Here is a 27,745-nt window from a genome sequence, read left to right as displayed (position 1 = left end):
ATATGAACCGATCTGAAGTAAAAATGTGCAGACTCAGCTAATCAGAATCAGTCAACTCGGTTAGCAGTCTTGAATTTCTCTTGGGATTACAAAAGTGTCTGTCCGTCACATTTAGAGTACTAAGATTCGTGACTGTAATCTTGAACTTTCACTTTAAAGTACACAGAAATAAGCACCGAGGGGCGTATAAAGCTGAGTTGTGAATTTTGCTAAAAATGAACAGGCCGTCACCATCTTAGCATTTTAAAACCCAGGACATGGGGATTGTACAGACATTTGCAATAGTGTGTGTGTGTTCTTTACCAGGCTTGTGGACCTGTGTCTACGAGTGATCATGCGAGCCATGTGGTTTTGTGGAGGTTTCCATTGGATCAAGGTGAAAGGGGAACGAGCGGCACCCTCTGAAGCTCCCATCCTCACTGCGGCACCACATTCTACTTACTTTGATGCCATCCCAGTAACCATGACCATGTGCTCCATAGTCGCCAAACTGGAGAGCGCGAGCATTCCAGTCTGGGGAAGTGAGTGAGACACATTTACCAAAAACAAAACCCCAAAAACTGCCGTAATAACATACAGCATATGCACAATGTAAAGCGTTGCATATAAGTTAGGTTTTTGTCAGCTAAACCTTTGTTAGATCTACATCATTTCTATTTTTTATACTGAATTTCTTACTGCTACACACGTGGACAAAATTGTTGGTACCCCTCAGTTAAAGAAGGAAAAACCCACAATTCTCACTGAAATCACTTGAAACTCACAAAAGTAACAATAAATAAAAATTTATTGAAAATTAAATAATCAAAATCAGCCATCACTTTTGAATTGTTGATTAACATAATTATTTAAAAAAACAAACTAATGAAATAGGGCAGGACAAAAATGATGGTACCCATAACTTAATATTTTGTTGCACAACCTTTTGAGGCAATCACTGCAATTAAACGATTTCTGTATTTGTCAATGAGCGTTCTGCAGCTGTCAACAGGTATTTTGGCCCACTCCTCATGAGCAAACAGCTCCAGTTGTCTCAGGTTTGATGGGTGTCTTCTCCAAATGGCATGTTTCAGCTCCTTCCACATATGTTCAATGGGATTCAGATCTGGGCTCATAGAAGGCCACTTTAGAATAGTCCAATGCTTTTCTCTCAGCCATTCTTGGGTGTTTTTGGCTGTGTGTTTTGGATCGTTGTCCTGTTGGAAGACCCATGACCTGCGACTGAGACCAAGCTTTCTGACACTAGGCAGCACATTTCTCTCCAGAATGCCTTGATAGTCTTCAGATTTCATCGTACCTTGCACACTTTCAAGACACCCTGTGCCAGATGCAGCAAAGCAGCCCCAAAACATTACTGAGCCTCCTCCATGTTTCACCGTAGGGACAGTGTTCTTTTCTTCGTATGCTTGGTTTTTGAGTCTATGAACATAGAGTTGATGTGCCTTACCAAAAAGCTCCAGTTTGGTCTCATCTGTCCAAAGGACATTCTCCCAGAAGCTTTGTGGCTTGTCAACATGCATTTTTGCAAATTCCAGTCTCGCTTTTTTATGAGTTTTTTTCAGCAGTGGTGTCCTCCTTGGTCGTCTCCCATGAAGTCCACTTTGGCTCAAACAACGACGAATGGTGCGATCTGACACTGATGTACCTTGGCCTTGGAGTTCACCTTTAATTTCTTTGGAGGTTGCTCTGGGCTCTTTGGATACAATTCCAACGATCCGTCTCTTCAATTTGTCATCAATTTTCCTCTTGCGGCCACGTCCAGGGAGGTTGGCTACTGTCCCGTGGGTCTTGAACTTCTGAATAATATGAGCCACTGTTGTCACAGGAACTTCAAGCTGTTTAGAGATGGTCTTATAGCCTTTACCTTTAAGATGTTTGTCTATAATTTTTTTTCAGATGTCCTGGGACAATTCTCTCCTTCGCTTTCTGTTGTCCATGTTCAGTGTGGTACACACCTTTTCACCAAACAGCAGGGTGACTACTTGTCTCCCTTTAAATAGGCAGACTGACTGATTATGAGTTTGGAAACACCTGTGATGTCAATTAAATGACACACCTGAGTTAATCATGTCACTCTGGTCAAATAGTTTTCAATCTTTTATAGAGGTACCATCATTTTTGTCCAGGCCTGTTTCATTAGTTTGTTTTTTTAAATAATTATGTTAATCAACAATTCAAAAGTAATGGCTGTTTTTGATTATTTAATTTTCAATAAATTTTTATTTATTGTTACTTTTGTGAGTTTCAAGTGATTTCAGTGAGAATTGTGGGTTTTTCCTTCTTTAACTGAGGGGTACCAACAATTTTGTCCACGTGTGTATATATTAAATATGTATGTTCAAACAAACTGAGTTTAAATTCATTGATTTGAGATCTGGTTACATCCATTTAAAAAGAAAAAAGAAGTCTGACAGCACCTGAACATTCATAATTACCCTGATGAAAGCCTTAAGACCTTAATTAAGTTTTTAAGACCTTAATGTGCACAAGAGCAATAATAACTTTCATTAATTTTTCTTGTTGAAAATTCACATTTCTTTTTTTGTCTCTCTGGTTTTGGCCTACGTCCAAAATCTGTCTCTTTATTATCGCCCTCACAGCTTTGATCAGATACATCAGGCCGGTGTTTGTGTTTCGGTCAGACCAACACTCAAGGAGAAAAACTGTAGAGGAGATCAAGCGGAGAGCTCATTCTGGAGGGAAGTGGCCTCAGGTAAAGTATTTGAGTGTGCACATGAAGACACAGACACACACACGCGCACACACACAGAAGCAGCCTCACCTCGCATCACATTACCTTTGAAAGGTGATAGCACTGGTACAGTGAGTGACACACTCGGGTGAAGGCCAGGCTAAAACAGGGCCTGGAAGTCAAACGCATTTGTTTGTGTGTTTTTGTGTGTGCCTTAATGTGTATTTGTCTGTTCCAGATCATGATATTCTCAGAGGGGACATGCACCAACAGGTCTGGTCTCATCTTATTCAAGGCTGGTATGTGCTCTGTCCTCCTCCTGCTTTAGCTGGATCAGAAAACCCGATGGAAAGTAGTCTGGTGTGGTGTGTTTGCTCTTAGCAATTCGGAATAGCTCTGGTGCAGACAAATTTTATTGAAAACATACATTTTCTTTTGTTTGCTTTTCTCTCCTTATTTTTATAGGCACTTAACAATGATAGCCCTTAAATATTTGTGGATCACAGATGATACCTACAACCCTTTGGCTATCCATTAATATTATTTTACCAGCATCAGGTCAAAATGAAATTTTTTTGAAATGCTTTGGTTTATGACCAAATTCCTGGAAAATTAGTGACATTTCACAGAAGAGACACAAGGACAGAGGCACTGCATTTACCAAATATAGGACATCCCTGATCCCTCAGGTTTCATTTAGGAAAGACAGCAAGGAGACACACAGAATCTCAACTGACAAATGTGTAGAAATAATTTAACTGTCCCAACACTTAGAGATATCACTTATAGAGAGATTGTAATCCAATATCCTTTTTGCCAAATTAAATGGTGAATATCTCCTCATGGTTCTCTAGCTTTCTGCCCATTTACAGCACTTGCTCTGTAAATGGAATGCAAATGAAGTGATTTAGACTGTATGTAAAAGATGCAAAACCTAGCCTACATTCTTTCAGGGGGCCAACAGGGGGCGACTTCTCTGGTTTGAAAAATCAGTGACTGTATAGAAGTCTATGAAAAAACAAGACTATTACCCTGTGATTTATTACTTAAGGAAACATCTTCCTAATAGGTTTATGATCTCAGTCCCTGGTTTCATGTCTCCTTTAATACAACATGTTGTTCAATTTTTTAAAATTTTATTCCCATTTACAATATAACAAGAAAGAAAGTAAGCTATGTTTTAGGGTGGAACTATGTTGTATTTGACAGATCACTATCATACTGGTGTATGTGGTGTCCTCGACTTCTAAGCCAGATCTTTGCATCTGGTTTTAAAGGAGCAAGATGGCAAAAGCCAAATTTCAAAGTCAAGGCTTTTGGAACATCATGGTCTCTGAATCCATCTTTTACATGCTTTTCAGATTTTAAACAAGCAACATTTAATTTTCTGAATAAACATGAACACCGTTAAAGTCACTGATGATGCTGTCATTCCTATTTTCATAGGCTGCTTTCAGAATCAGGGTTTTGAATGTTGGGATTCACAAACTTTTCAACTCGTCACCCCCTTTATAAGGTTGCCAAAATAATGACATACACAGCCTCGCACTGACACACTAACAGGCTCATCTAAACACAGCCATAACAACAACACAAAAGAACACAGCAGCCTGACAATCGTAATATTTTCCATTCGTAATATTTTATTAGTAATGTAGCAGAGGCAAGTAGCAGAATAAATCAAAGTAATCCCTGTGTATAAACTGTAGTACTGAATAAACATACAGTATGTAGGAGGGTACATCCAAGCCAAGATCTTTTTAGTTCTATGAGTGCAGTTGATGATGTGATAACATCAGATTTCTGCTCTCTCTCCGCTGTCCTTCACGTTTTCTGATGCAATAACTGTGCAAACCAAAGCTTAGAACTGAGTTGCTCAGTAATTCATCACGGTTCTTTGTATGGGTGGGTGTGTCTGTTAATAAAGAGGCTCAGTGTGATCACTTAGTTCAGTATCCCTTTCATTTAGTGTGCCTGAACTTGTAAATGATTATTTATACATGGAGTTGACTGCATAGCTGCCAACTCCAGGTGTAGATGTCAGAACAAATTATTTTTTATTGGCCCAGCAGCTTTGGAGGTGCAGTGTCTTGCTTCAGGACACAGAAACTGGGCACAAAACCGTTGCACCCATCCCTTTGAGGGCTTGTTTTTCTGCTCACATCCCGTGTGTGTGTGTGTGTGCTACGTTGTCAGCCATTGTTCGCTGCCTGCTATGTTTAATCCCCTTTCTTCCAGTCTGTAATTCTGTCATTCCCAGTAAGCCCTGTTGGTCACACTCTGTCCTGCTTTGGTTGTGTGTGTGTGTGCACGCGCTTGTCCAGTTTGATCTGTCTGCTGTGTGTTACCACTCCTCTCTGGATGTGTCTCCTCTAGTTACATCTCATCACTGGCTCCCAGCACAACAGAGGAACTGTGTGTGCCTGTGTTAATGTGCTTTTGCCACCAGTGCATGAACACACTCTGAGATACCTCCAGTTCTTTTCTCATTTCAAACTGTCTTTTAATATGGCTGTCTCTTTCATCTTCACCCTTTTCTCCCTGTCTGTCCTCTTATTATAGTCATTATTATTCAAAGGGAGTAGGTAGTCATCGCTTTTATCATTTTTGTGCTGCTTCATGTTCTCTCGTAGTGTCATTAGAAGCTTGAACAATCTAACTTCATTCAAAGGTCAATTAGTCATCTGTTTATTGATGGAGGTTCTATGTTGATTGCAGCTGCTCAGAGTTACTATCTTAGTTCTTTTTTCATCATAAGAGTTTGATTCATTAAGGTCGCCTCTGGTGTGGGAACTTCTCAAACCACCACCTTCATAAGTGTCATGTTAAAGTGTTATTGAAACCAGCCTCGGCCTGCCTTAAGGACCTGTTAATTATATACATATTTACAAGCATTCAAGCTGTATTTTTTCAAAGCAGCCTGCTGGTTCCAGGTTTTCTCTTCTTATTGTTGCAGTTGTTTGTATAGTCAGGTATTGTACTGTATATTTTGTTTTTGGGAAACACTGAAGAAAGATGCGTCTAAGAATATTTTTTATCTCAAAGCTCAAAGTCCTACATCAGGTAAAGCTTCACTATCTAATAGTTTGACATTTATCAGCCACAACATTTAAATAGCCTGCCTAGTTCTCCATGTGCTGCCAAAACAGCTTTGGCCTGCTGGTCCATGGACGCAGGACTTCCAGAGGTGTCTGGCATTGGGTGTTCGCAGCAGCAGAACCTTTGGGTCCCGTGGGTTCGGGGATGGGGTCTCCATGGTTCAAAATAATTATTCTTTGTAGCAAAACCTCATCGATTTAATTTCCATTTCTACACTGTACCTCAGCCCTATGGAGTGTTCAGATGTCTTTCAACTTGATTCGCAAGTTTACTGTTTTGGTTCAGTCCACTTGTCAACCCCGTTTCAACTAACTAATCCAGTTAGTAACTAGCCGGTTAGCATACTGGAGCATGTTGCTCCCAAAAAGCAACAAGTTTTCCCCACAAATTGTGCTCTGACCTTATCAGATGTGTCCAATCATGACTCCAAATCAATGCTAATGGAATGCCAATGGCGAATGTGTCTCTGAATGTGTAAATAAGCGGCTTACACATTAGCAATATTAACAGAAAACTTAAGGTGTAAGTCTTATTCTCATGTGTAATATTATTTCCCCATTCTAATCTATTTGAAGGTTACACAATAGCTTGAATAGGTCTTTGTCCTGAGATAAATACTATCTCTAGCTTTTATGAGCTAACCTGTCATCAACATGACATTGCAGAGTCTCAATAGAAAGGATGTTTGCCAGTGCTGGAGGTTATTCTAAGGTTGTGAGGTTCATCTCAACCGGTACACTCTGCTGTGTTCAAATCAGTCAAGATCTGCTGGAAGAATGTACAGTGATGTATTATAATGTAGTTTTTGCTAAGTATGTATGTATTATGGAACTGATATAAAACATTTATCAAATACAAGACATTTCATAGTTTGATTGACTTTATTTGTCCACAGGATTAGTGGAAATACTGTTCCTTATACTTTATCCTCTACTATTATTCTCTCACTACCTCCCTCTTCTCTTGTCTTTCTCAGGTGCTTTCATCCCAGGACTCCCAGTGCAGCCAGTGATACTTCGCTACCCAAACAAACTGGTAAATACCCTGCATTCTGCCTTTCCCTTCCAGTTCCACTTTCTTTTTATCCTTTTTGATGCCTGCTCCATACCTGCAAACTCAAGTTTAGCTGGACTCCACCTAAATGTAGACTTTGTACACACACCCATACATACTGACACGCTCGTGATGTAATGGTTTCTTTTCTTTGCATTAGTGTGCGTTTCTCTTGTGTTGAATGACTTCATGTTCTAGTGGGATGATATTTCATCCCCTCCATCTTCTCTCACACTCGTCATGCACACACACACATAAACACACAGGTGTCATGTCTCTCTCTCGGCACCTCTTCTCACTCTCTCATGAATTATGCACTTCTTATTACCTCGTTTTTCTTGTCAGTTTCCCTAGAAAGCTTTTGTCACAGATTCTCCTGTTTAGATCACTTTGCCTGCTTTAGTGACGACGTGGCACTACAAGGCAGCTCAGTGTAGCAAGGAAAGTATAAATGAACTGCACTAACAGGGTCACTTGCCCTTGGTTTGTGTTTTCCCATCCAGACTCCTTATTTCTGCAACAGCAGGTTTTTTTCCATTCCGCCTCTTTCCATCTGTTCATTTAGCTGTGGTGACCTTCTTTAACTGGAAATGGAAACAAACACTCAGACAAATCAAAGCACATTTGGTTGTCCTGGGTGAACAACACCAATGCTCATGAAAGAAGCTAAGAAAATCACAGGCCTGTTGTAAATGCAATGTTATCTCAATTTAATGTGCAGTTTTACCACTATTAATTCAGAGGAACGCATAACCGAATAAGGTATTATGAAAAAATTCAGAGACAATACCTATTAAAAGCGAATCTGTTTCTGATTTAACTTTGACATAAAGTCCACCCTCTGCAATGCTGATGGATCTCCTCAACTGTGTCAGAACAGCAGTCCCTGTACTTGAATTTCTTTTTTGGGAAAAAAAGTCACAGGCAGTTGAGTCTGGCAAAAAGACCAGGTGAGGGAGTAACAATTGTGTTGCTGTTTCCAAGATACATATGTATTTTCAACATGATGGGAGCAGGCACATTGTCGTTTTGGGAGCATCCAGTTGCCATTGCATCCCAGCTCAGGCTACTTGTGTCAGTTTTTTTTTGCCTTTAGACGCATAAACTCTGTGTTGACAGCTTGACGATGGGAAACAAAATAACTGCACAACTCAGTGAATGTCAAAGAAAACAATGACTATGCCATTGGTGCTCCTGTGATGATGCGTCATCTTTCATCTGGGAGACTCTTCTATTGTTTAGTCTCTGCTTTGTGGCCATAGACCCCCTTCTCATCAGTAATTATCCTCGACATGAAGGCTGAATCATCCTTTGTTCTGTTGACGGAGGTCTTTGCAGACTTCCACAAGTTGCAGTTTCTGCAGATCCGTAGTGAAATTGTAAATGCAACCCTACAAGTTTTTTTTCTCCATTTTCAAATTTATCATCTTTGACCTGACATTGACCCAGATGACATGATTTGAGGACATTTAATGGACTCCACACAACGCCTTCTGAAGAAGTGAAAGGCTTTTTATAAATTCCTTACTAATGCAGTGGTAGCCTTTCTACAAGTTTTTCTTTAAACATACTGAATGTTTCATTATCTTGGGACAATGATGCAATTCTAAGTGCAAACTGATGTAAAAACTTATCATTAATCTTTGTTTCATGCCTTCTACTGTAAAGACATTACAGTGTATTACATTGCATGTTAGACGCTGATTGAATTGGTTCAGAAATCACCAAATCATGGTCAAACAAATATTAAATGTAGACGTAAGGTGTTCACAGAGAAACTTCTTTTAGCTAATGAAATGGACATTTATTGTATGGAAAAGGTCAGACATTGAAACAAAGTACCTGTAAGTGAAACACATTTTGATTGGATGGGAAAATGCAATGTCATTCACAGAAATATAAAATTAGAAATATGAAAATGTTGTCTGGAACGCTGGTTTATGTATTTCAGCATAATCAGTACACATCTCAGCATTCGCGCATTAATCAGCAGTAAGGAGTAATCTATTAAAGGGATTTGCTCTTTAGAAACACACAACTGAGAAAAATAAACAGCAGTTTCAAGGAGTTAGTAGAGTTTTGTAAAATGGGCTGGTGTTTCTTTGCTTTTTCAAAGTGATTTCCTCTTTCCTCGTCCTTTCCACAGGATACTGTTACATGGACGTGGCAAGGTCCTGGAGCGTGAGTGTCTTTCTCTCACACACACGCCTACACTCTTCCATACACAACACACACACGCACACAGCTTCCTCGGCCCTCTGCTAAGTATGTGGTTTAAACACCAGTGACCTGTTTTCCATTAGAAAGGAACGTAGTAAAGTGCTTTAGGGGAACCTACAGTATCTCCAGGACCATCTGTTCAGTCTTGTTTGAATTCATCATATTATTTTTCTCTTTCTGTTTCCATTTTGTCATGTTCACACTCAGCAAACTGTGTTGTTTTCCAGCTTTAAGATCTTATGGCTGACTTTGTGCCAACCTCATAATTCTATGGAGATTGAGGTGAGTCATTTAGGAATCTATAAGTTTGTAAATGAGATATTTAGAGTTTTCTTCAATCTTTTTTCCAAGTTGTGAAAAACAAAGCAACAAAAATGGGGCAATCATCCAGTGTAATGAATATGACATGTAGAATTCTGTCTTTATTGTGTTGTGGATCAGACACAGTTTCATGGCAGGACAACAGCACTGAGATGACATTCTCTTTTTCTGTCCCTCCCTAGTACTTACCTATTTACACTCCATCAGAGGAGGAGAAGAACAACCCTGCCCTGTTTGCCAATAATGTCAGGAAGCTCATGGCCAAGTAAGTGTGCATGTGTTTGCATATTTGCACAAGTGGCTCTAATCGGATCACGCTTGCTTTGGGTGCCTTTAACTCACAGATGTAAATTTAGGTCCTCAGAAATTGTTGCCTCTGTTCCTATAGAGCATTGGAGCTGCCACTGACAGACATGTCCTTTGATGACCGTGACATCAGCCTGTCACAGGGCCCGCTGCGTATTTATGACTACAGCTGCTTGCTGGAGTTCAACCAGCTGATGCGCAGCTTAGGGTGAGTGGAGGGAGACTGGATTGACTGGTTGAACTGGGTGGCGAGGGGGAATGGAGGTGTATAAACACTGACACCTATTGGTGGCACAGCAGAAACACACACAGAGAGGTCCTCAAGACTGAAAGTTTTTTTTTTTTTTAAACTACACAGATATTAGTCTTCAGGTTAGATACCAGGGGACAAACTAAAACATTAATACATGTGTTTGTATTTCATTGTATTTGTAAGCATGTCACATGGTTTTGGTTAACTGGCAAAGATGTAAGTGTTGAAAAGGAGTAGTTTGTTTTTTAGAATTTTTATAAAGTCGGCTGTCTGCACGTTTTTTTCTTTTCTCATGAGCACTAAGAGGAATGATAAATTGACTTCTTTTCAAAGTACATACATGATGCGAGCATACATTTCAATAAAATATTTTGTATTAGCCCAAAATGTATAGTGGACGCTATCATAGTGTCGTAGAAATGATCATATGCTGAGCACAAGCCCAACAGGCCAGTCTCACCGCCTTAGAAGCTGTCTCGGAAACATTCGCTGATGCTTATTTTGGACTAAAAACCAGGTTTCTATTGAAATGAATGAGTGGAGAGCCACAGCCGCAGTACCATTGGTCATCAGGACGTCACCACTGCATGTGTAGAGTCCTCAAATCTGCTAAAACCAGCTTATAATGTTTGGCGACTTTGTCCCAAAACAAACTTTACCAAACATTTTTATTCATAGGTTGTTCTACGGTACGTGTGCATGAATGCACAGCACCATGCTTGTATTAGTGTAACAACATAATTGGCTGAATGCTTTCAGGTTCAGCTGTTACAAAGCAGATGACCTTTTTGAGATAAGATGTGGGACATATGTTGTACAACTGCCATCCTCGGCGGTACGGAATTCTCTCTAAATTTCTTGTCAGGATTCTTTAAGTGGCAAGTCTCTCCTTTACAACATCTCTGACTTATTGAGTTGGGGTTCTGTATCCATTCATCATCTGTATGAATGCAATGAAAAACTGCATTACAAGCTGTCACTGCTTTATATTTATTTTCTTTTTTAATTTTTACATTTTATGCAAAACATTGATTTTTTTATTTCCCCATCTGCCTAAAAATAAGCTCCCTGTGTTGATTGTTTTATTCAGATTTTGTGCTTTATTGTCGCGAATAAATAAGGTTGAAATGTTGAAAAAAAACAAAACTACACACACAAATTTTAATTTACTTATATTAAGTGCTTGGCTTCATTTGCCGCAGATATTAGATCAGAGTATTTCACACTGGAGAGGGCGACGTATACATGTATGTGAACATCACATTCAAACTAAGCAAGTTCACACACACAGTGCTGATTAAGCCCATCGATGCCAGGTAAATCTTTCTGTATTTCACAATATAATGGAATTTTAAAAACGGTATCCGAGACTTGATTCTCAGACTGGTGCATCAGTAGTGACCAAGGCCGTATTACCGACCGGGCGAGTGGGGCGGGCGCCCCGGGGCCCATGGCCCCAGGGGGCCCAACAATAATGCAGACGCCAATTGCGATTACGATGCCGATTGCGATGCCGATTGCGAGGGCTTCTGGGTCATACGATACAGTGACTAGAGGGCCCCTAGGCCACGGCAATCAAAGGGCCCCTGGGCCATGGGAAATGGCGACCAAAGGGCTTCTGGTTCATACGATACAGTGACTAGAGGGCCCCTAGGCCACGGCAATCAAAGGGCCCCTGGGCTACGGGAAATGGCGACCAAAGGGCTTCTGGTTCATACGATACAGTGACTAGAGGGCCCCTAGGCCACGGCAATCAAAGGGCCCCTGGGCCATGGGAAATGGCGACCAAAGGGCTTCTGGGTCATACGATACAGTGACTAGAGGGCCCCTAGGCCACGGCAATCAAAGGGCCCCTGGGCTACGGGAAATGGCGACCAAAGGGCTTCTGGTTCATACGATACAGTGACTAGAGGGCCCCTAGGCCACGGCAATCAAAGGGCCCCTGGGCCATGGGAAATGGCGACCAAAGGGCTTCTGGGTCATACGATACAGTGACTAGAGGGCCCCTAGGCCACGGCAATCAAAGGGCCCCTGGGCTACGGGAAATGGCGACCAAAGGGCTTCTGGTTCATACGATACAGTGACTAGAGGGCCCCTAGGCCACGGCAATCAAAGGGCCCCTGGGCCATGGGAAATGGCGACCAAAGGGCTTCTGGGTCATACGATACAGTGACTAGAGGGCCCCTAGGCCACGGCAATCAAAGGGCCCCAGCTGGGCTACGTGAAACGGCGACCAAAGGGCTTCTGGCTTCTAGGCCACGAGATATGCGGTACGGCAACCATGAAATACGACAATCAAATGGCCCCTGGGCTGGGTATATTAAACAAGAGTCATCAGAAGATGACCTAAGCCATGGAAGCTGAACAAATTAAATTTACAGAATTCTGAAAATATCAAAAGGCACCATTTCAGTAGTGGGTTAAAGCACATACCAAGTTTCAGATGGATATCAAAAACGGTTTTCGAGTTCTGCCCCGGAAACGAAATTATTACGGACGGACAACGTACGGACGGACAGACAGAAGAGAACACCTCTGTCTGTCTGTCCGTATGTAACGTTAGTCAACATGGTTACAGTCCGCCACTCTGAAACACCACCATTCCGACATGCAGCCTTTCCGGAATAAGTCTATTCCGAAATACCTCCATTTCAAAATCTCATTTTACGCGGAAAGAGACAGTCCACGCATGCGAGAGCAGCGCAGCAACCCTAACCTACAACCTAACCCGAACAACATCCTAATCCTAATCTTAACACTTAATTTGAGCCCTGTAATCCTAAACTTTTCAGAATGGTGGCTTCTTTCACAGTTTCAGAAGAGTCCCCAGTGATGCTTGATCATGTCGGAATGCCGGTATTTCGGAATGGCGAAAGACCCCCAGTCTACATAGCCCACCGGTGGGATAAAAAAAACCTAATATCGATTTTTTTAGAAAGCAAGTGTTTGACACTAACGTAAGGCATCTAATGTCCCCTGCCGTTATCTCATATAACATATTATTGAACCACATATCCCAATGAAAACCAGTCAAAGTTACGTAACGACCTTGAAAATTGGGTCAAGGTCACCAAAATCGACTGGTGTCTGTGCGCTGCCTCCATAAATGCAGTGGTCAAGTTTGAAGACGATAGGGCGGACGATTCATGAGATATCGCGTTAACGAGAAATGCGACATTACGTACGTAACTACGTACGGATTACGGACGCCGCTGTATTGGCCTCACTGAGTGGACTGACAGAAGGGGCGGAGACTGTGGCTCTGTCTCCTGCTTCCGGCTCCCCTTCTCCTCAGTCCTCACTCAGAACTTGACCGTGACAGTTCAGCTTGACGACTTGCTTTGCATTCAACCTGTGCCTTATCACTTGTTTTTTTCATATTCAACAGCCTTTTTAAAGGCTTGTGCGCATTTGGAGCATACTATACTATTATAGTAGATCATTCTACATATAATAGTTTAATACTCAACAGCCTTTTTAAAGGCTTGCACACATTTATGTGTGAGCATGGATAGTGCATTTTGTGTTTAAATAACGTTAAATCACCTTCTTCACTTTAAGGCGTGTTGTGCTGTATTTCATTTAGCCTAGTGAATTTACGTAGCGACCTTGCATATTACCGTTACGTCACTCTGCCTTCAAGTTTCACATAGCAACTTTTGGCCGTTTTTGACAGCCAAAAAGCTCAAGATTGAGATATTTTAATTATCAATTCATTTTCAGTTCTGCCTCAGTCAATTTACCGTCATTTATTTCAAATTCTATTGTCTGCCTTGGTAATTTTGTGGACGTCATTATTGCGTTGACATCTATGCTATTTGATCGTTAAATCTCTACGTCAATATCACATTCGGAAAATACGTAATTTAGACTTATTGTTTTGCACCATCCAGGGACTGTTTGACGTCGAAACTATGGAATTTTTCTGTCACGTCATTAGGTCAGGAAGCCTTTTACATTAGCCTTTTTGTCATTAATAGTAGTATGGATTTCAAACAAAAAAGTGGCGCTTCAAAGCGAAAAGCCAAAAAAATCAGGGAGGCTAAACAGGCCGACTTCATAAAAACTGTGCCTTTGATTTCTGGCTTTTTTGATAAGCCAAAAGATTCCAATGTTGATAATGTCATCAGTGGTCCGAGTTGCAGTAGTGCAGAGACCACCATTGATCTGATGGTGCCGGAGCCCACACAGTCAGGCATAGACCTGAATTCTCAGGCTCAGGTTTCAGGGCCAGACCTAAACCAGACATCACCTGAGAAAGGTATGGAGGATTGCACAGAGCTCAGTATCACACCAGAAGCTGGAGACACCATCTCTAGTCATGATTCTTCGGCTTTGTGCTCAAATACCACAGCCCTTCTAGACCCGTGTACTCTTGCAACAGCAGACTCGCCGTCAGACCAGGATGAATACACTGAGACCAGTATCCCTAGGACCTCAAACTTCTGGTGTGAAACCGTGAATGACCCTGCTTTGTGGCCAAGTGTCATTACTGAAAAGGCCAAGTCGATTCTGGTTAGTCGAGGAGCAGTTGCTTTTCAAAATCGGAGTGAGAAGTACCCAGCCTCAATTAGAGATATGACCATGGGGGGTGGCACTAGGACTTTCAATAACTCCCATATCAAATGCTCTCTACCAAATGGCCAGTCCGTGAAAAGGCAGTGGCTCCTTTATTCTCCTTCCTCTGGTAACATTTATTGTTTTGCTTGCAAACTCTTCTCAAGTAAGTGCAATGCATTTGTCTCTGGGTTTTCTGATTGGAAACATTCTGAGCGTATCGGTGAGCATGAGAGGAGTGAGGAGCATAGGGCTTGCATGTTAGCACTAAACAGACGTTCCAAAGACACAGGAAGGATTGACTCTGATCTTGTGAAACAAATAGATGCCGAAAGGCAATACTGGCGGGAGGTTTTGAGAAGAGTTGTTGCTGTTATTCAGTTTTTGGGAGAGAGGGGCCTTGCATTCAGGGGAAATGACGAGCAGTTGGGATCAGCTCACAATGGCAATTTCTTGGGCATTATCGAACTGTTGGCCAAATTTGACCCCTTTCTTGCAGATCACCTCCAAAGGTTTGGAGGCAAGGGCAAGGGCTCTGTGTCCTATCTCTCGTCCACAATCTGTGAGGAATTCATCAACTTAATGGGAGAAAGAACAAAGGAGGCAATTATCAGTGAGATAAAAGACGCTAAATACTTCTCTGTTATAGTTGACTCCACTCCAGATCTTGCCCATGTGGACCAACTCACTTTTATTTTCAGATTCGTTGAAACTGGGGGAGACGTTGTTGAGCGGTTTCTGGCTTTTGAGCCAATTGAGAGTCATAGCGGGAGCAGTTTGGCCGAGTGTGTTGTTGCAATGGTGGAAAACCTGGGCCTAGACATAAGTAACTGCCGTGGCCAGTCATACGACAATGCAAGTAACATGTCAGGCAAGTACAATGGTGTTCAAGCTCATCTGAAACGCATCAACCCGTTGATTTGTTATGTCCCCTGTGCTGCACATTCATTAAATTTAGTTGGAGTCAATGCTGTCGACAGTAGCCCAGAAGCTGGGCGTTTCTTTGACTTTCTGCAGTCATTCTACACATTCTGTGCCTCTTCAACACACAGGTGGGGAAGGGTGTTCAGAAATACAGATGTGAAGCTCACCCTGAAGTCCTTGTCGGGCACTCGCTGGAGTGCAAGAGCTGAATCGACAAATGCTCTGTGGAAATATTATGCAAAATTGAGAGAGTCATTGAGCAATATTTCCAAAGATACGCAGGAGAAACGTGACACTAGAAGTGAGGCCTCTGCACTTTGTGACAAGCTGGACACCCTAGAGATAGCTCTCATGGCTTACTTTTGGGATACCATACTACAGCGGTTCCAAGCCACAAGCCTACAGTTGCAGAAACCAAACATTAACATACATACAGCTACACAGCTTCTCATTTCTCTTCGTGATTTTGTGGCAGCACAGAGAGACAATTTTGCCCATTTTGAAAGATCAGCCATAAAAGTTAGTGTTTCTGTTTCTCAACACTACAGGCATGATCTCCAGCGCACAAAGAAGCGCAAGCATATGGATGATGAAAGTGCAGAGCCAGAGGTTGAATTTGGTGGAAAAGAAAAGTTTCGAATCGAAACATTCAATGTTCTAATTGACAAGCTTGTGTCCTGTCTTGACCATCGCTTAACTGCATACACACACTTGACCAATCTTTTCCATGTTCTTTTCATGCCTGATAATATGTCCATCAGTGAGCTCACTTCAAGGGCTGAAGCACTTGCTGCAGCATATCCAGCAGATCTGACCATGAGCCTGGCAGATGATCTTATTCAATTCAAATCATTCATTCCTGAAGAACAAAGATGCCCAAATACAATGCTAAAGACCGTGGTAAATTTGGGTTTGCAGTCCACTTTTCCAAGTCTTTACATTGCACTTCGACTGTTCTTGACTCTGCCCATTACGAACTGTGAAGGGGAACGGTCATTCTCCAGAATGGCTCGAATCAAAAATGAGCTCAGGATGAAAATGAGCCAAAATCGTCTGAACTCCCTCTCTCTTCTTGCCATTGAATCACAGTTTGTGCAACAGCTGAGCTTTGATGAGTTGGTTGATGATTTTGCTCGAAGGAAGAGCAGAAAGAGACCTTTGTAGGGGGGGCTTGGGTGGTTGTGCTCGGGCCGGGGCAGGGGGGACTGGTGGGAGGAGAGTGGGTTGGAGGGGGGCACTTTCAAACTCCCTGCCCCGGGGCCCAGACCCACCTTAATCCGGGCCTGGTAGTGACGTGTTTTACACAAGTCAGAAAGGATAGATTTGCCAGAGCTGAAGAGGGGAGCAAGTGTAGCGAGGAGTGTGGTGGGAAAAAAATGGAAGCATCCACAAAAAGCTTCTACTGCTCCAGATATAAAAGACACTCAATACTTAGAGGAAGGACTACAGTCTAGAAAAGAAACACCAACAAGGACAAGCATCACGAGCACTTTATGGCAGTGCTTGTCTAATTACTTTGACTGCTGGAGGAAGGAGACAAATGTTCTGCACTGTTGATTTAAGTAAAAGAGCAACGTGAGTAAAACACGTCTAACATTTACTTAGCATTTTACTATACTTGGCGTCTAACTGCTTTCTAGCATAAAGTGCTCACAGTGCAGAATGGCCAGGTTAGAGTGCATCACTTTAGTTATATATCATAATTATTACTGCATGTATTATTAATTTGAATGTACAATAGAAAGTACAGCACCTATACAAACTGTATAACAATTGAGTAAATCCCTGTAAATACTAATACTTACTATTGCAAAGCTACTTTGTGCAGTAGCACAACAAAACTGAGACCATTCCAGTTACCAGGTTAAAGTGACAGACCATTGTAAGGCTGGGTGAGAGGATTCAGATTTATCCTAAAGTGATAAGAGACACTTTACTTCCTTGAATTTGAACATGTGGTTAGTTGTGTAGAATTTTACAGGGTAGCAAAAGTGAATGCTACAAGCCTATATGTCACAGATATGTTTTCCAGTTTGACTAACTCACATTCATACATGATGTGATTTCTTTATTGTTTCCTCTGCTTCACTCTGTCATAACAGGCTGAGAGCAGGAACCACAGCCTTGACACTGGAGGAGCAGGCCAAGAGAGCCAGAAAGCTGCAGGGAGACAGACTGGGTTTGGAGGACTTCGCCCAGTTCCTCAACCTGCCAACTACAGACACGCTTGAACAAGTCCACAGCTTCTTTGATCAGGTAAACACTATGAAAAATATAGTACACAGAATTTAACAAAGAAGGGTTTTAAAAACAATATTGATTCATGTGCGTTTTAAAACAGAATACAGCAACAGAATAAGCTCCACATACAGTGGAAAAAATACATTTGTAAATGCCATTGTAACTGTTACTAACAGATACTTCCAGTATTGATTGTTGTGTTGATTGTTTTCTCAATTATTTTAAAAGTTGTTTTTTTTTCTAATTTTTATTAGTTGATCATTAATTTGATCGTTGACAGATATTTGATTAATTGTTAAAGCTTTAATAAACACATTAAACTACACTACCAGTCAAAAGTTTTCGAACCTACCAGTTTTTCTATTTTTTTTGTCATCAGCCCATAATACCTTCTTCCAGTCTTCAGTACACCGTTGGTGATGTTTCATGGCCCAGGCAAGCCTCTTTTTTTATTCTGACGTTTTAGTGAGGGCCTTCTGGCTGCAACTCGACCTGTCAAACCTGCAACTCCAAATCTTGAAACTGAGACTTCTTACTATGACCACTATTAATGCTCTCTAGGGTATGGACGGGGTTGATCAAGAAAAGTTGAGACACCTGTAGGATTTAGTAGCGCCAACTTTCAGGACTTGATCGACCTCCATTGATTTAAGAACAGCTTTAGGTTGTTAATCCATTTCTTGTTCCCTGAAAAAAGCCTTTTTGTATAATTCTGAAGGTACATTATTTTTCTGTTTTGACTAACCTTACATTTTTTTTAACCTCTGGCAGTTCACCACTTACCTTTGTACCATTTAGAGCTATTCACTGAACTACTTGAATTTCAATAAAAAAAATTTGAAAAAATTGTGCCGTAAAACTTTTGACCATTAGTGTACTTTAGACCTTTGGCCGCTATTATCTGTCTTTGCTTCAAAATATGATAGTGGTTAACAAGCTTCAACTCGAGGACGGTTTAGTTTTCATAGCAGCATGTAGGACTAAGAACTACATTCTACCTGTGATAGAATGAATGTTATGGACAAGGAGATCACAGTGAAAATAGTATGAGAGCAATGTAGCAGATATTCATTACAGCGGAAGTGTTTTCTTTGATATTGTGTATGACTTCCTGTAACACTTTGGGAGTTATTGGATTTTTTTTGAAATGTCAGTTCCATCTAAGAAGTTCTCCTGTGCCACTGAGAGGTTTCTGACATCGTAACATGTTATTATTTGAAGTGCAACACTGTATTTAATAGCTTGTTGTTTGTGTAGTTGTTTGGCTGTCATTCATTCCACGTTTCAGCCTCATGTGTGATTATTTAAGCAGAGCAAGACTGAGTTTCTCACTTCCTCCAGCTACAGTACCACAATAGCCTGTAGGTGATAATTGCACTTTCTGGTTTCCTGTCTTTATCCTAGTTTATTTTGTGGTTTGATAATACTTGATCAGCTCCCCCTTCTGGAGAATTTGAAGTGCACTGAATGTCAATTAGTATAAATTTGCTCGATCCTCTCAGAAAAAAACTTAGAAGTGGAATAAGTTCTTCTTTGAAAATCAATCTCAGTGGTAATCAGTGGTAATGATTGTTTTGTGTTTAGAGCTGGTTGCTGCCTAAATGAAATAACAATACTTGCTTTTGGCAGAGTGCTTTTAAAGTGCATAAAGACCCATACTTGTTGCATGAACTTTAATTTCTTTCTTAACACTTCAACAAGTTCAAATGAATGAGGACTTGTATAATTAGGATGGAAGTGTTTTTTCATATGAACATACACAGTAGAAACCTCATACATCCACCACAGACACCCTTCTAAGTGTAGATGATCTGAGTAGAGTTAGTGTGTCTTGCTGAGAAAAAAAATGCGTATGAATGAGGTAAATCTGTTTTTTTTTTAAAATGTTCTTTTAGCAATCTTACTTGAACTGTGAGCATCTAATTTTACCATGGTGGTAATAGTGGAGCATGGAAGTAAACTGTTTTGTTTACTTCTGTAATGTAAAATGCAAAAAAATGCATGTCTCCTGAGTGTACACGCTTTCAAAGTGCAGATAATGACAGTTTTGCTGCAAGTAATATTTTTAAATAAGATCAGTTTGTTTCTGTGCTGCTTTTGCTCATTGAGATTATCTTGTTCTCAGCATGGAGTTGGGCAGATAGACATCAGACGCTATGTTACTGCCCTGTCCGTCATTCACCGACCTTTAAAGCCAATGGACACCCTCAAATTGGCCTTCAAGGTGAGCACTTTTACCACTCACTCTGGCTCTAGTGGTATTATAAGACTGCAACAGAACTACATGTGTTTGTGCAGATGTATGAGAGCGAGGAGACTGGGGAAATCCTAGAGGAGCATCTGGCAGTCATCTTTGAAATAATGTTGGGAGTGAAGGAAGTGGACCTCACAAGGATGTTTTTAGCACTGGGAGGACCTGACACAGGGAGGATCACTTATGGTAAGACCCCGTTTAGGTTTTTAAGCATTTTAAGCATTGTACAGAATTGTCAGATAATCCAGTGTGCCACTGTACATCATGTTATAGATGATTAACGGCATGCTGTCACCATTGCATTGGACTTCTTCTTGGCTTTATTGCAGTAGATGAATGCCATCTGTTGGAAGAGGTTTTTAAGTGCATTTTCTAGACACTGTCAAAGCTGTTTTGTACACTAGTTTACTGTCCCATTAAAGCAGTTTTTCCTTTTAATATTAAACCATCTAGTAGATTTCCCAGCTGCACAAAATGCTAATTGTACTTTATAGATAAATGGAGGCTTTTAGTTTTATCGGTAATGACAATTATCATAATTATACTAATGCCTCTAAACAAAACAAGTAATTATGTTTTAATGCTCCACATTGCACCCTACATTTGGACTAAAAGTTTTGTTGTATTGCCTTCTAAACCAAAAAAACTTCCATGTAACATTTGTCTTAATCTGTTGCCTTATTTCCCAGATGAACTTCAGAATTTTATACAGAAGTTTCAAAACTTCGCCCTGGAATGCCTTGATTTTAAAGACCATCCACGAAAATTCTGCATCACTCATCGTACAAGCTGCAACGGCAATAACCAGGACAAAGACAAAGATCACTAAACAACAGACTTAACCCTCGATTTACATTCTCTGTCCTGCCTGACAGTATCGTCTACAGATGCTGCAGTTTAGCTGCCACCACAGTGCCTTTAAGTGCAGGTAGAGAAAGAACAAAGTTGTTAGGAAAGGTAAGAATCTGAACTCCATCTGTTATCTCAGTTCTCTTTAGAGTTTTTTCATTTAGTTTTCTTTATGATATAAAGAAAGCTGTTTTTTAATGCTCTACAGATATTTATTTAAAATTAATTTTCTCATGCATCCAATGCAGATATTTGAAAGAAGGTATATTTTATCCTTATGGAAGAATTTGTGTTGAAGGTTAGCACTGTTTTTATCTCAGGCAAATGGACCATAGCACATTGCCCTTGTCTGCTGCTATTCAGTTTCATACAGAAAGACAAAGAACTCTCATTTCAGGTAGAAACTAAAGAATCTGACAGATATACAACCCGCAGCCATTAAGTGACAAGTCTGGAATGCTATCCTATAAAATTATTTTTACTTTAGCTACCATAGGCCAAAGTAAAACAGCTTTAATGTTCTGATCCCCAAGCACTTTCTAGGTGTTTTTTGCTCCTGTCAAATTTTGACTCACCAAAAATGGAAAGAAACTTGGAATTAATGTACAGGATTTTTTTGTAGTGTTAGCAGCACTGGAAAAAACTGCTTCCCCTACATACTAAATACTGACATTTGTAATACTTCTCTCCTCTCTGCTTTGTGTAAACACAACCTATAGTTCAGCCCAGTTTAGCTAAAAAGTCTAAAAAAATTTGTCACATGACTGTTTGTCAGTAAGGACTTCTTTGCAGGATTATTATTGATGTTTTTTGTCTGTTTTTGCGGAATTTGATTGCTGCAAACAGTTTATTTTTGGCATTTAGAAAAGCAAAACAAAAGACAGACGTGTAGAATGTAGTGATTTTGACGAAGTATCTCAGTTTTAGGCCTAGACTCCAGATGAAACAGCAAGTCACAGATAGGTAGTTCTGGGATTGTCAGAAAGTTAAAAATCCAACTTATTTCTGTTTTTACCATTTCTCTCCATGATAATTGGTGTAATTTTTTTCATTTGTTAAAATGACAACATGCCCTTCAAACCTGCTGGCGGGTTTTGTGCTTCACAGGGCTAATGAGCAAAAAAGTGATAATTGGGCCTGCATTTATCGAGATGTCTTAGAATCCTAGAAACTGTGCTAAGTTAGCACAGTTAGCAGGAAGGAAAACCACACTTACCTCAAAATAGGAGTTAATTGTTACTTTCAACAAAGAAACACTGAAAATGCAGTGAGGGATTTCTTTTCCTGACTTTCTCAGTCACAAATTATGGCATGCTGTAATTATTCAGACAGCTGTTCGGAGTTGTACTTAAATGTGAAATCTACATGCAGAAAGTAGTAAATGCTTTATGTACATGGGTTAGTAAAATGTTACTAAGTTATCTGAATGATGTAAAATGTAATGCTTACAGCTCTATAATTTACCAATAATCTATTTGCATTAAGATGCTGAATTTTTTTTAATTGTGACAGTTTTTGTGGAGAGAACATTCTGCATTCCATGAACGGTCAGGTTACCGTCACCTGGAACCCTTGAACAGGTTCAGACATTTCTTGAGCTCTTCTCGATGTCCACCAAGATAGGAGACATGTTCTACATAAAGACAGTTTCAGTTCAAATCTGAAAAGCTGAACCAAAGACATGTCAGCCTGACTCTTGCCTTCCTACAGCTAAAACTACATCTACCTTCAACCTTTTCCGAGAGGATTATAAAAGACTGACTCCAAACTGACTTTTCTGCATTCTGGTGACTTTATATTTTCATCAGTCTCAGAATTCATACATTTTTTTATGTAGTTTGATGAATAATCTAAGTTATTTGATGTTTTTAATGTCAGTACTGCTTGTCCAGGATAGTTTCTACACCTGCAAGTTAAAGACCCACCGAGGAAGATTTTAGCGGAGCCTCGGCCTCCCGTGAGCCTCGGCGTGCACTGTCGCAAACCGTCATACCCACACAGTGTTTTTGCCACAAAGTTAGTCAACTAAACCAGTCAAACTAATCCCATAGTCTACTAACCACACATCGCAAGCAAGACACACAAAAGACAAAAGAACTGTATCAAACTTACAAAGAGCTAAAGTTATGTACCTGTCTAGGAGAAGCACAGCCAGCTCGGCATCTGTTTTGATTCCTTTTTGCTCCCGGAATTCTCTCCACCTCTGAAATGCCCTGTCCAAGATGAACTTTTCTTTTGCTTCGTTGTCGATCTGACAACTTTTTTTGCTTGCAGACTTTGCTCCGTTTGCTTACTTTGGCGCTCCATGTGTGCCGTCTTCTCAACCAACTCTCCGCTCTGCTACTGCTAAAAACAACTAGCTTGGCTCCGTCAGCGCATGCACACCGTATTTGCTGTAAATCGTTCTGTCTCTCACAGGAAATTCTAGACAAGTCGACAAAAAATTAATAAAATACAAATATTTTCAAAACCAAAATGATTCATGAATCGAAAATGGGGGCATTAATAAGTGTAAATAACGAAGATTCATCCACATTAATATGAGACTTTGTTGCGACCATAAAAATCTTCCTCGGTGGGTCTTTAAGAAATTTGAAAGTGCCCTACTTTTCCTAAAAAACAAAAACAGAACAAAACATGGACTGCTTAGGACCATTGTAGAAAAGCAAAGTTCAGGTTTGAAATGAATAAATAGATAACATGTCTTCAGTTTTCATAAGGGCAGAAATCAAATCATTTTGCTTTATGAATAAAATGCGTTCAATTTTCTTCTTGTCACTCACTTTGTTCACCCACTAGGTGGAGCCTTGCTCTCATACATTCACCTCAATGTTGTTTTCCTTCTCTCATACTGCTCTACAGGGTTTAAAAGTCTAACCAGTGGTTCACAGCTGTCATAAAGCTCTTATTAACTGAATTTTGTCTATTGCTGCATTTCCTCTCTGTCTCTGCAATCTGTTAAAATGATCTTGTCTCAAGGACTTTGTTTTTTCCTTTGATCAATTTTGGCGACACCACAGTAAATGAGATGTCCGTACTTACTAATGGTATTGCTTTCATAATGTATCTTCTCCTCTTAGTCCACGTGGGGGTGCTACCTCCCTATGCCATGCACAGCAGAGAGCCCATGTACCGCTGCCCACCTGATGGACAGGAAAAGCATTACCTCATCCCTTCCTTTCATTCCTTCAGGTAAAAATAGACAGATTAAGCCTGGGCTTTGATGAGAGAAGCCTACAGAGGAGGTGTGGAAGCAGGGAGAGAGGGATAGAGATGGAGGGGAGAGACTAAATGGATCGTTCTGCTCCAAATCCAATTCCTAATAGCTGGAGGGAGGGAGGGTGGGTGGGAGGAGGGAGAAGAAAACAGTCAAAGAAAGAGGAGAGGGAGAGTGGAGATATCACGTCTAACAATTAAGACCTGCCTTCGGGGTCTAAAGAAGAAGCTTTGTTGAGAACATATAAATTGCTCATTGAGCAGTGCCTCTCTGCAGTCTCCCTCAGATACTCCTGCCTCAAAGGAATCTGCCATAAAAGACGGCAGCAGCAACCCACAGCAGCATAGGAGGGCTGGAATCTGTTCACAGTATTTGGGGTTCCGTCTCCAGCCGTCATCCTGGCCGAGCAAAATCCCCTGTACAGTAAACACAAGCCTGGATCTAATCCCACTCACCGTGGTGTGGGAAACATCACAGTACATTTGGTGGAGATCCCTTGTGGTAACTGTACTCTACAGGGTCAAAGATCCACCTCAGATAACAATTATCTTCTTTAATTTTGTTGTATATGCCAAATGGATGAACCCCTTGAGGCCTAGAAATTAGCACACTGTCTTCTGAGCCAGGTAGGATGTCTGCACTGCAGCAACGGTATTATATATCAAGTTTCCTTTTATGTTTAAAGCATTATATTATATGACTGTAAAGGTTTTATCTACTGGGACTTGTGGTCAGAATTATCTACTGCAGTTATTCCCAACCAAGAATAGAAGTACTCCAGGGTGGCTTCTGCAGTTACCAAGAGGTACATAGAAAGGTTGTGAAGTAGCTCAGTTACAATCAAAAGATACAAATAATGATTTTATTTTGTCTCCACAGCGAGTACATGCAAGCGTCCAGATGGGACAATGTGTCCACTGCTACAGATATTTAGATGTACTATGTTTTTATCCATAAAACATCACAGATTGAGTAAAGTGTATTTATGTGTCACATGTAGCCTCTCAATAGCTTGTGTAGTAAAATTTGAATTTATTGCTTGAGCATTTTTGTGTTGTCTTGACCGTGAATGTTGTTGTGCATCGAGTCATTTCCTGTAGAGATGAATAAAATTTCAGTCTTTTAGCTTTAGGTATTGAATAATTAGTTAAGTAGAGTTTTCCAAATAAATGCTGGATAAATATAGAGGGTAAATGGTTGAAGCAGTTTGATGACATTAGTAAACAGATAGTTCAGTAGTTAAGTAAAGAAGGTTAAACGTGGTTACATCAAAGTAACACAGAGATGGCTGAAAATAGTTAATGACACCCTATGAAAATAAATCTGTTTTTTTTTCTCTTTTTTTTTTTTTTTACCTTGTTGGCATGTTCATTTGGTGGTTTTTTTTAAAAAAAATATAAGACACAATTTGAATTATATCTGTATTTAACACCATTACTTAGCATTTTCCCCTTGAAAACATGTCTTAAAAACACCGATTCAAACTTCCTGTCAGCTTGCAAGGTGGGCCTTTAATCCAATCTTATAACTTGCCATTTTTCTCGAGTAGTTTTACAGTGTTTGAGCAGAGTTGTTGGTGAGCCGGTGTGCTCAAGATGCAGTAAGTGGAGAGGTGTGGATGCATCAAGAAGCCCAGATTTCAAAGATCTGCATATTCTAATCTAGCAGACAGTACGGAGCAAGTCTGTCGAATCCCATCTAAGCCATATTAAAGCATGAAGGAATTATTTTCATGGAAAATTCTTCGAAATTCTTCTAAATTTTCCATAAACACTTCTACACAGAGAGGGGTTTAATCAATGACTAGAGTGGAACTTTAAAAGTAATGGATAAGTCTTTCTAAATAGTGACAGTAATGGACAACTAATTCACAGTGTTGCAAGAAATAATTGACAGATGGTCCAAAATAAATAGCTACAAGGATGAACAGTTCAAACAATTATAACTACTGGATTGTCTTGATGTTAACAAAAAGTAGTAGATAGCCACAACAATAAAGCCACTTTATGAATGTTATGTAGGTCCCAAGTGTGCCACCAAACAGCTCAGACCCAGTGGGCCATGAACCTGCGGTGGTGTTCTGTGGTGTCCAGCACCTGAAGGTTCCTTTGGTTCCTGTGAGTTGCAGCATCCGAAGATTAGAATTGTTTTGCCACATTCTGCTCTTGCTTGATTGATTGAGGTTTGGGGTGTTTGGAGACTAGGTCAATGCCTTGGGCTCTTTGTCATGTTCCTTGAGCCATTCCTATGCAGCTTCTGAAGTGTGGTTGGGTATTTTAAGGACAAGGCAGCTGTCATTGGGGACTGCTGTTACCACAAGGTACCATGGGGAGGTGAGATTAGTCTGGAACAATGTTCAGGTGAATGATATGTGTCCAAGTAAAATCCTTATGAATGCCAGGACCCAAGGTTTACCAGTAGAGCATCACAGTGTAACGTGTTAAATGGTTGAAATATGCAGTTGAAAGTAGTTCATAAAAGGTTCAAATAGTAAGCTAAATGTTCTGATAAATGGGGGCTGGAGTTGATGTGACAGTGCTATAGGGGCATGTCAAACAAAGATGGTTGTGAACCACTGATCGACAGCGTCTGAGGGTGTTTGAAAAAAGATCTTTGTCTGGCGTTCAACTGTAAGTGGGATCGTCTCTCTCTTTGCTGTCATTCCAGTCTCTTCCACTCTCCTAATTGAACTGGTAATTGTCGCTACATTCTGACTTTGATTTCACTGCAGCATTGCTCATTCAGCTGGCATCATTTAAATATTTTACATTTAAGTGGGTTCTAGCTGTGACCCGGTTCTGCTTAACTGTTCACTTCACAAGTGAAATGCATTTTTGGGGGAGTGATGGATGACACATCAAAACAAACATGTCAGATTCTTCTGCCACTCTCAGCTTCATGTTGTGGTTTCATATATCAGCCCACAGAGTACACTGACAAAATAATACATTAAATCACCACCAGTGAAATTCTCTTTCTACTGAAGCAGCACAAGCTTAGAGCTGGCTCCTCTGCTCGGGAAGCAAGTCAGTGTATGAAAGAAATATATATCACAACATATTACACAATGATTTATTTAAGTGTTGTCTATTATTTCTAAAGGAAATTCCCAAGTGTGGTCGTCAGTTTCAGCAGGGATTAACCATTTCAGACTGAAATGCAATGCCCCATCGGAAAAGGAAAGGATTCTTGAGGTGATTATTTATTAAAAATCATAAAGTAGCCTCGTGATCAAAAACTGGGGTGGGTGGAATTTTGACAACACGAGTACTATACATTCTTCTTTGCTGATGCTAAATGCCAACTTATATCATCCCGTCCTTTAAACTTTTAGTCTGCGTATAGTTTTTGCCTGTATTTCATTTCAGTGTTTTTCTCCCAGAGCTGCTGTTTCGAGGGAGACTGCCGCCCACCCTCATGGATTTTTGTTTTAAGAATGCTCCACAGGTCCTCAGTAGGGTTGAGGTCAGAGAATGATGGTCACCACACAGTGATTTTTTTTTTTCTTTTACTCCCATAGCAACAGTGTTTTTTTTTGTGAAGCATTTTCCTGCATGGAAACATTTTCTATCCAAAAGGCTTGATTCTTCTTTTTATAACGGTAGGAGGGATACACAGTAGCTCGGTGGTTAGCATTTTCTCCTTACTTTTAGAAGAGCCCTGGTTCGCATCTCGGCCTTCCCAGGATCTTTCTGCGTGGAATTTTTGCATGTTCTCCCTGTGCAAGCATGGGTTTTCTCCAGGCTTCCTCCCACAGTT

General features: G+C 40.5%; 1 protein-coding gene across 1 annotated transcript in view; it reads left to right on the top strand.

Annotated features, from left to right (window-relative positions):
- Window positions 1-23,537, top strand: part of lpcat1 (lysophosphatidylcholine acyltransferase 1) — a 35,055-nt gene extending 11,518 nt beyond the window's left edge. The window contains exons 3-14 of the mRNA XM_022211954.2: window positions 307-521; window positions 2,601-2,713; window positions 2,931-2,991; window positions 6,768-6,826; window positions 8,991-9,025; window positions 9,292-9,346; window positions 9,568-9,650; window positions 9,774-9,899; window positions 17,528-17,681; window positions 19,792-19,890; window positions 19,965-20,106; window positions 20,610-23,537. Of these exons, the coding sequence (XP_022067646.2) occupies window positions 307-521; window positions 2,601-2,713; window positions 2,931-2,991; window positions 6,768-6,826; window positions 8,991-9,025; window positions 9,292-9,346; window positions 9,568-9,650; window positions 9,774-9,899; window positions 17,528-17,681; window positions 19,792-19,890; window positions 19,965-20,106; window positions 20,610-20,749 (1,282 nt within the window). The 3' untranslated portion in view covers window positions 20,750-23,537. The remainder of the gene's footprint in view (window positions 1-306; window positions 522-2,600; window positions 2,714-2,930; window positions 2,992-6,767; window positions 6,827-8,990; window positions 9,026-9,291; window positions 9,347-9,567; window positions 9,651-9,773; window positions 9,900-17,527; window positions 17,682-19,791; window positions 19,891-19,964; window positions 20,107-20,609) is intronic.
- Window positions 23,538-27,745: the final 4,208 nt, after the last annotated feature.

Source organism: Acanthochromis polyacanthus, chromosome 11 (genome assembly GCF_021347895.1).
Source record: "Acanthochromis polyacanthus isolate Apoly-LR-REF ecotype Palm Island chromosome 11, KAUST_Apoly_ChrSc, whole genome shotgun sequence".
NCBI lineage: Eukaryota > Metazoa > Chordata > Actinopteri > Pomacentridae > Acanthochromis > Acanthochromis polyacanthus.
The sequence above is the reverse complement of the archived record's forward strand: the minus strand, read 5'-3'. Positions and strand labels throughout refer to the sequence as shown.